The sequence below is a fragment of the Plasmodium vivax genome, chromosome 12 (genome assembly GCF_000002415.2).
Source record: "Plasmodium vivax chromosome 12, whole genome shotgun sequence".
NCBI classification, from domain to species: Eukaryota; Apicomplexa; class Aconoidasida; order Haemosporida; family Plasmodiidae; genus Plasmodium; species Plasmodium vivax.
This window is the reverse complement of record NC_009917.1, coordinates 1,994,047-2,003,245: the sequence shown is the minus strand read 5'-3', so window position 1 is coordinate 2,003,245 and position 9,199 is coordinate 1,994,047. Positions and strand designations below refer to the sequence as shown.

General features: G+C 44.2%; 3 protein-coding genes across 3 annotated transcripts, besides 5 other annotated features; 1 reads left to right on the top strand and 2 right to left on the bottom strand.

The window, feature by feature from the left end:
* Positions 1-235: 235 nt before the first annotated feature.
* On the top strand, positions 236-2,668 carry PVX_117610 (hypothetical protein, conserved; the record flags this gene model as incomplete). Its single annotated transcript, XM_001615766.1, has 1 exon — positions 236-2,668. The coding sequence occupies one exon, from the start codon at positions 236-238 to the stop codon at positions 2,666-2,668; it is 2,433 nt and encodes an 810-aa protein (XP_001615816.1).
* Positions 2,120-4,094, bottom strand: PVX_117605 (thioredoxin, putative). Its single transcript, XM_001615765.1, has 2 exons — positions 3,816-4,094; positions 2,120-3,681 (listed from the first exon to the last, which is right to left on the bottom strand). The coding sequence occupies exons 1-2, from the start codon at positions 3,841-3,843 to the stop codon at positions 3,395-3,397; spliced, it is 315 nt and encodes a 104-aa protein (XP_001615815.1). The 5' UTR covers positions 3,844-4,094; the 3' UTR covers positions 2,120-3,394.
* Positions 3,312-3,351: a microsatellite.
* Positions 4,095-5,651: 1,557 nt separating the features above from the next.
* PVX_117600 (hypothetical protein, conserved) lies at positions 5,652-8,465 on the bottom strand (the record flags this gene model as incomplete). Its single annotated transcript, XM_001615764.1, has 2 exons — positions 5,652-5,769; positions 6,577-8,465. 2 exons carry the CDS (start codon positions 8,463-8,465, stop codon positions 5,652-5,654), a joined length of 2,007 nt encoding a protein of 668 aa, XP_001615814.1.
* Positions 7,010-7,045: a microsatellite.
* Positions 7,724-7,820: a microsatellite.
* Positions 7,987-8,128: a microsatellite.
* Positions 8,249-8,375: a microsatellite.
* Positions 8,466-9,199: the final 734 nt, after the last annotated feature.

The following is a 9,199-nucleotide window of genomic DNA, read 5'->3' as shown; positions in this document are numbered from 1 at the left end:
ATATACGAATTTGCGAATACCTGTGGGAATAATAACCCCTACTGTGCTTCCCCAACCAGGTAATTAAAGGGCACCCCTGGAGCAATCACCACCACACTGCATAAAGAGGATCACCATGGAGGTACCACGTTACTGCGAGCACAACTACATGGGAAGTTCCCCAATGGGTGGGGGCACCCATATTAATTCATCGCATAGGGAAAGTGCCAAATGCGATCCGGCATGTGAAAGCACGATGGATGAAGCTACCTGGGGAGGTTCTTTCCAAAAGATGAGGCAGGTTGGAAGCCCACCCAAAAGGGAACATCTCGAAATGGCGCACATTGCGGCTCTTCAAAAGGAGCAAAGGCAGAATGAACGTTTAAACGGGGCAAATGATGAGATGAGAAGAGATCTGCCCTATAACCGAAGTGATCATTACTCAAACGCTCCTCAGTACTATCACTACCATAGCGGCTTAGAGACGGCTCATCCAAAGGAGGCAACTGTTAAAGACATGCACCAAACGTTTTTGCTCTCGAACCAGGGCACTTACCCAGGCAAGCTGCCCCAAAAGGATCAATCAGGAGGGAGTCAAAATGGTCCAACAGGAGAAACGAACAAACATGAGGCGAACTCTCAAATGAACCCAATGCAGAAATTGAGCAAAAATTGTTTAATCGATAGCTATCCAAAGGATGAGCCTTCCGACTGTGAAAAAGGAACAGAATACAATTCGGCACAAAATATTTTAAGCGCATTTGAAAATGGTGCATATGTCAATTCGGAGCAGACCTTACCACCGGAGTGTACTAATAGCGACGTGTACTTCACCAGAGAGGCGTTAAATAGTATGAGCACTATAAGCTATCAGCACAATGATTATCCCCCCAGGGGGGAGGACCCCGCACTAGTAAATACAGGCACGCACATTTTTAGCGACAAAAGGGATGCACTCACCCATGATGGAGAAAAACTGTTAATGTACCAACCGAGGGGGGGAAATACACACCTTTCGAATGAGTCGATCACTCCCTGCACACGCAGACAGAACGCTGCATCCATTTGGGGCCACACCATTTTGAAGGAGCAGCCACGAGATGAGAAGACTGCCTATTACAGTTACGAAGTGAAGGGGGAGGCTGAAATGTGTGACACTTTGAAGGGGTACAAAAATAACGGGCCCAATGTGAGAAGCGTAAATATGAAAGCAGATGTGAAGATGCGCCAACCTGTTAATAGCAGCCTAGCAGATTGCCCAAACGGTGACTTACTATGTGCTAATAAGACAACCATGGGAAGCGAAAATATTAAAAGACATTTACATCACCCTTTGAACGACTCTGTTCTGTCAAATGGGCATGTGGTCCATGAGGAGGATTCCCAGAAAGTGGCCTCCACCTCGAAGAAAATTATGACGCGTAATTGGGCAGGGAACGAAGAAGAAGCTAACAACGGCGCGTTTATTCCCCTCGGAGAGAATACCCAGATGGGCCATTTTAAAAGGGCAGAAGTTCAGCCACACGACTTCTTCCATGCAAATTACAACACGTGCGCTTTGTCCAGATCGAATTTACGAGACGATCCTGCTGATCCGATTTATGACAATACACATTACTATAACGACCATGTGAATGGCACCCCTCTCAATGGTGGACCAAATGGATATGGACTGAGACAAAGTAAACGCCGCGTTCTTCATGTTGGTGGCTCGCGGAACGTCGGCACGCCCTCCTGCAAGGACGACCCCTCACACGAGGTGAAATCTCCCAGTGTAACCACTCTGCCAGACCAGCGCACTACCCCCAAGACAGCCATCTTCAACGGAGAAGACGAACAGAATATGAGCGAACCTACGTATACTCAAAAAATGAACCAGGCACGTGGAATTTTCGAAGACAGCCCCCAACACACGAGCGGGAAGAACTACCTTAGCAGATTTGTACAGAGCGACTACGAAATGGGCAAAATGGGCAAAATGGATCAAATGGACCAACTGAACCAAATGGACGAAATAAGGAGCTGCATTCCGGAACGGCCCTTATATGGCAACCAAAATTATGATGTGCCCCAAATCATTCAAGGGATAACGACGAAACAGAAGAACGGAATTGTGGCGGAGTGTAATCAAGACACCGTCATAGAATATAATGACAAGTGGCGATTGGTGAAGGGAAAGCAGTTCGCCATAAACCAGGCGGATAATTTTAAGTCAGTGGAAGATTCGGCCACGTATTTTCAAAACTATTTAAATGAACACAACGAAAATACAAAGAGGATGCTCACGAGGATTAATTTTAACTCCCTGACTGGAAAGTTTGTCATAAATTCTTTACGCGATGCGGATGGTAATGCTGCTGGTGGTGATGTAAGGCAGCTCAACCGAGTGTATGATTATAAAGACACGCTGCGCTCCTACCCCGCCTACTATGGCATATCCCAACATATGCACTCTGGCACAAAGGAAGCTTTAAAATGTGGGGGGGAAAAAGGCGGGGGAGTTTTCCAAAATGATCATCATAGTGATGGTAAAAACGTGCATGAACAAATGCGGAAGAAAAAATCGGTTGGGAAAAAACCAAATATTGCCTTATGTGGTGCTGGTGGTGGTGATTATCAGCTAAAGAAACGAATTAAAGATTTTGTGTCCCAAAAAATGAGCGATTACTTTAATGTAAACTTTGTGTAAGCGCCTGGGCAGTCCTAGCACATGTGGGGCTACTCTTTTTAAATGTTTCCATCATTCGCGTTGCGTGTTGTATGAGTGTAATCGCCCTGTTGGCCCCTTTTCGAATGGGGCAATTTTTAATTCCACTCAGCTTTGTTTTGTAGCGGTTTTCCATTTAACGCCTTGTCTCTCTCACGGTTTATTCGTTAATTACGCGTGGTCAGTTACGCGAAGTGTTCACACTATGTGTGTATATACATGCATATGTGTGTCTTTATACGCACGTGTGCAATTTTTCTCATTTGCTTCCCATATGGGGAATTTAAAAAAAAAAAAAAAAAAAAAATGCTCCTTTTTAACACTTCCGCATACCGATTATGCCTTCGAAGGGGGGGGTACAGAGTAATACTTATACTTTTGCGTGAAGAGATATATCCCCCCTCCTATGTGTTGCATTTTTCTGCCACCTTGTTGCACGTTAACAAAAAGAGACTAATGTTGCGAGTACACACATAACGGTGAGCATGGCGAAAAGTTATTTCGCTAACTCCTCACATGTGACAAGTCGAAATGCGAGGTGTACGTCGCGCATTTACAAAAAAAAGATGGCCTTCCATTTGATCTGACAAGGGTGACCAGTTGATGCACACGGGTGAACGCACACTGGAAGATGCACACTCTTTCCTTTCTGCTTTCTCTCTTCCACCGTTGCACCCATCCATCCGCCCACCCGTCAGCTCCTACGCCCTAGGCGGCGTACTTCTCAATGAGCTGCTTCAGCGCCGTGTCGTTGGCCCCCAGCAATGTCTCCACCGCACTTCCATTTTTGTACACCTTAAAGGTCGGCATGGAAGTTATGTTCTCCTTTTCCGTGACCTCCGACACCTCATCCACATCCACTTTTATAAACACCATTTTGGTGTACTTCTTCGAGCATTCTTCATAAAAGGGGGCTATTCTTTTGCAGGGTCCACACCACTCCGCGAAAAAATCCACAATGACTAACTCGTTTTGAGAAAGGACTGCTTCGAAGTCTGTGCAGGAGGGGGAAAATGGGTGTGCAGAGATATGCCTCTGGTGGAACAGCTCTACAAACATATGTTCCCTTATAGGGGAGGGGAATCCACATGGGCGCATCGATGTATACACGCGCGCGTAAATTTCTCACCCGCTTGACTTCCAACAATCTTCACCATTTTCACTTTTGGGGGGGAAAAATTTTGAAGTATAATCCAAGTGTATATATGTACGTCACTGAGGGAAAGTCACAATATGGTCAGGAACAGCTCGGGAAAATGTGTCAAATAATTTACAGGTACTTTTGTACATATGTGAACATGTAAAGGGATATATAAATGCATCTGTATGGTACAGCGTTATTGTTAAATTTTTTTTTTTTTTAATGAAAGTTTTGCGTTCGCATGCTTTTAATTTTGCTTTTTGCGCGAAAAAAAAAAAACGCGCTCATTTGTGTACGTGAAAGTATACTTATGTATGTACGTATTTACATGCACGTATTTGTGATATCCCCTTTTGTGTTCGCGCATGCCCCCCTGTGTGCCGCAGATGAATGAATTTTCTAAAGAAGGAGCGGCGGAGAGCAAAGGGTACATCGCATCGCATCGCATCACTTCGAATCACTTCGCGTCAGTTCGCTTCTGTTCTCTTGGCTTTTCTTCCCTTTTTTTTTTTTTTCCTTCCATGTTGGCTTCTACATTCGCTATCTCCCTTGCTGCAAAGCCATCTCCCTTGAATCACCTTTTTTTATTTCACAAAGCTGGGTTAGCGGTAGGGTCCCACAAAAGGGAAGCGCATCACCTTTGCGCTATTCGAAGGATAGCCTCAAAAATGATGGGAAGAAAAAAAGGGAAAAAACACCATCCGAAGAGGTACTTCCCATGCGTTTCGCCCTGCGTCATGTGGCCTGAAAAATGAACACACAAAAATGCGAAGGTGGGAGAAGCTTCCCCCGACGCGTGGCATGTATGTGTACGTAACAGTCCATACGTACGTGCGCGCCCGCCTGCTTGCGCTGGAACATGCACACACAGACGTACTCACGTACACACGTCTGTGCCTATGCATGGCCGTTGCAAATCCGCTGCAAATTCGCTGCGAATCCGCGTGAACGAATGACCGAGCGAATCCTCAGGGAAGAACTCCCTGCCTGTTTGAACCTCCCCAATACACGTACGCCGAACTTGGTCCATTACGAGAAAGCCATGCAAGCGACAGATGGTCATTTTAAAGGAACTGCTATACGCTTGAAGGGGCAATTATGGCGGGAAAAATAAATCGAAAGGGGCACATGCATAAGGATATTTTCCCTTTGAACACTGCCTCCCCAAATTTGTCTTAAAAACATTCCAGGGGATCCCACAAGGGGTTTCGTACCGCTACCACCTCTTCCATCCCTTAAGTGTAAGCTCCTTTGAAGCTCTGTAAAAATGTGAACCATGTCAATGTAACACCCACGTGGAGGCGTGTAAAGAGATAAGGCTCCATTTTGGCTATGAAAAAATTTAGCGTGTTCATCCAGCGTAGCATTTTTCTCGTTTATCCCTCCTTTTCCAAGCCTGACTGAGCGTTTTACATTCAGTGAGGTGCGCCCCTAATGTGTTTACTTTTGTTACCAAATTCTAACTTAGGTTTGTACGTTGCCAGACGGTATGGCGTCAAAATTGGGGGAAATGTGCGGCCAGGGGGACCCCGTTGTTTTTTCCGCATTAGCAGATACTCCGAACTATGTGAGGGAAAGTAGCCCCTTTTTTTGCGATGCCCATTGGGAGGGGTAAACAAGAAGATTCTCAACAGGTATACACACCCGTAGGTGTATACCACTGAACCGGGTAAGCACCGCATTATTTGCAAAAATGAGCTTCAAGGCAGCTTAACAGAGAGGTAGGTACCGTCGTATCGCTCTATTTTGTCATCCCATTTTGTTTCAAGTTTCCCCTTTTTTGGAAAAAAAAAAAAAAAAAATATGCCTAATGGATATGAATATTTACTTATGAGTAAAAGTGTCTTTCTCTTTTTTGCAAAGCGTTAACTGGGGGAGGTAAATTATAACCACTGGAGTACTCTGAATTAAAAATGTGTTTAACTTGGGGGGGAGGAATCCCCTGGTGGTGAAAAAAGAAAAAGAAAAAGGATGCACCTCCTGATAGACTGTCTCCTCTCTGAAGGGACTGCCCTCTTGAAATGTGATCAAGGAAACACTGGCCATCGCCCCCCCATATATCTCCCCCTTATAAGCACGTACGCGCCTTGCGAAGACGTAAGTAATACTTGCGCTAAACGGTCATACATGCGGAGAAGGGGTACATTCACGTGCCCAGTTAGCATGCACACGCAGGTAGGCAGGAAGACACGCATGTATGATGATAGGCAAGCGGGAAAACCGACAGACGCGCACACCCTGCACTCAAATTTGATGTTCGTACTCATCATGAAAAATAAAGAAAATAGGATGAGAAAAAAAAAAAAAAAAAAAAAGTTACTCACAGCAGCAGGGTCGCCCGTAAAGCATGATCCGTTTGTGCAACATCTGCATGAGTGCTCCTCCCCCCACGGGGAGTGCGGCGCACCTGTACATATGCACACACGTACAAGCACATTCGTATTCACATGCACATGCATATATATATATATATACAGATTTGCGCTCACGTGAGTGGCATACATGGAGTGCGCCCACTTGCGTGGAGGTGCAGGGGGAGGAAAAGCACGTGCGTGTGGTTGCTCTGTCCGTTGGGTCGTTTTCCTCGAAGGGGGATTCTCACATTTTGGCGGCTTCCCACATCTTTGCCGCTTCCCAGAGCAAAGCCACGCACCTTCCTTATCGGCAGACATGAACACACGTGGGTGAGGAAGTGACCCAAATGGGTGGGTGCCTCCCCTTCGGCGTGACCCATTCACGTGGGGGCTACATACCAAACGCTGCGATTTCCTTGGAGGCGCCGTCAAAGGTGGCCTGCGAAATGTACTTCCTCTCATGAAGGTAATTCAAAATTTTAAGAAATTCTTCCGGGTACTTTGGAATATCCAGCATAATGTCCTTAAGGGAGTTCATAACCTCCATGACCCCTCCCTCCACATTTTTTTCAGAAATAAAATTTTTGCTCATCAAATGATCGACCAATTTGAAGGACAAACTTAAGTCATTGTTAATATCCACGTTCAGCACGAACATTTTTTTAACAACATAATTGCAAAGGTCATGATAGAGGGGCAGAAATTCATCAATGTGTAAATAAAATTCTTGCTCATCTATGTAGGAGTAAAAATATTCCAATAAGGTGTTATTAATTTTTCTCTTTAATTTCATCTTTTCATACGTATCATCTTCATCCCAAATGTAGTTAATATTATTTAAGTTTAATTTTTTTTTGTTATGAATTCGTTGTTGCGTTTTGTTGCAAATCATCATGCCGGTCATGCCACCAATGTGTAGCTTATATATATCACTTAAGAAGGCAGGATAAAGCACATCGTCGTATATACACCTGAGCAGAAATTTACACACCATTTCCTTTGCCTGTGGAAAGTCAATTTCGTAGTCGTCAATGTAGCCTATAATTCTTATGAAGGCAATAATAATGTCACTTTTAAAATAGTACGTTTCGCACAGATTGTCCAGCAGGTAGGAGATATACTTTCGGCATATATTATTTTTACTAAAGGATTCTATGATGCTTATCCTTATGAACTCGTAGTGAAACAAACTATTTGTGTTGTTTAAAAATTCGATGACCTCATTTGTGTCTCCGTCGTTGAAAAAGTCCACTAGAAAGTCCCTGGACTTTTGCTTGAATTCTTTTTTTTCTTTCTGAATTTGCTTCATGTTCAGGTCCAGCACCCACAGCATGGTGTCCTTCCACATTTCGTCCTTCACCTTCTTTTTCTCCTCCACGTTCTCGAGGTTCTGCGCGTACATGTGGTTCTCATCCAGCTGGGTGGACGCCACCCCGTTGGTTGGAAGGGTGCCATTTGTTGGAAGCGCCCCATTTGTTGGAAGCGTGCCATTTGTTGAGACCACCCCATTTGTGGAGAGCGCCCCGTTGGTGGAGACCACCCCGTTGGGGCAGCCCGCCTTTTCCGCGCCCTCCGCCTCCTTCTTCTGCGCGAGCTCCGAATCCTTATCCACTGCGTGGTCACTCTCCTTCGAGTTCTGTGTGGCCAGCTCCTTCTCATCCCAGTTGTCCAAATCCAGCGTATCAAAAAAGCCAGTGGGTAATTTCAAAATGTAATTTTTATCAACCACGTTATCTAGGGTGCTAAACCTAACGTACTTTAAAAAAATTTCGTAACACAAGGGGCAGTCGAGCTTAATGTCATCCAAGCTTAGCAAAACTTTTTCAAACGCTCTATGCACCTGTTCGGGGTTAATCAACTTGGTGATGTTCAAAACGTTGAGCAAACAGGATACATTAATTTGGCACTCATCGTCCTTATCGAAAGACTTTTTAATCAGCTGCAAAACTAAAAAGTCGTTATACTTCTTCACATTTAATTCTTTTAAGTCTTCAATAAATTCTTGGAAATTGTAGCTTACAAAAAAGTTGTTAATCAGCGTGTCGCATTTTTTTTCGAAATCTTCAAATGATAAGATGTTCATATCTTCGAACATTTTGGTTTTCATTTCGGACACCTTCTGCGAGTATTCTATTTCCTCCGCGTTGACCACTGTGTAGAAGCAGTTTTCATCTTCAATTTCGCTGTCGTATATGGGGTCGTTCATGTCAACGTACTTTTTCGTGAGGAACATTTGGTCCTTCAGCAGGTTCACCTTCTTGCTCTTGCGCTTGTTGGACGACATCTTGGAGTGTTGCTAATGCGTGGTTATATGATAGTGTGGCTACGCGATGGCGTTCCTATGCGATAGTGTCACTAAGTGATAGCGCTCCTACGTAATAACGTGCCCACTGCTGTGTTCACCACTGGGGGGAAAGACTCACACGCTGCGCTGTGAAAAATGAACGGCAGCCTCCTCGGGGAGTCCCTCTGTGTGTAAATAAATTTCCGTATCCACGCACACGTGTGTGTAAAAAAGTCGCGCACGTATCTCAGCGCGTGTGTGCAGTGTAAAAATTAAAATGTGCGCAGGCTTAAAAATGGTGGGGTCGCGCGAAAAGGAAAAGGCAAACGAAAAGGCAAACGAAAAGGCAAACGAAAAGGAAAATGAAAAGGTAAACGAAAAGGAAAATGAAAAGGTAAGCGAAAATGAAAAAAGAAAATTATAAATGTGGTCGCAAACGCTCGTAGAAACCTTAAAAAAAAAAAAAAAAAACTTCCACCGTTTTGAAAAATATTTTCCACAGTAACAATGTGGTAATTTTCCTCTTTTTTTTTTTTTTTTTTTTCTACATATAGTTGCAAGTGCGTCACTCTGGCCAATTATTTTATTTTATATTATTCTTTTTTTTTAATTCTGCCAGCGGTTGTAACGCACAATTTGAGAATGATTGCACTTAATTCTGTCAATCTGGTGTGGGTCCGGCAGATACATACACCTAGCATGTACAGATGAAGGCGAAACACGTATGTATATAC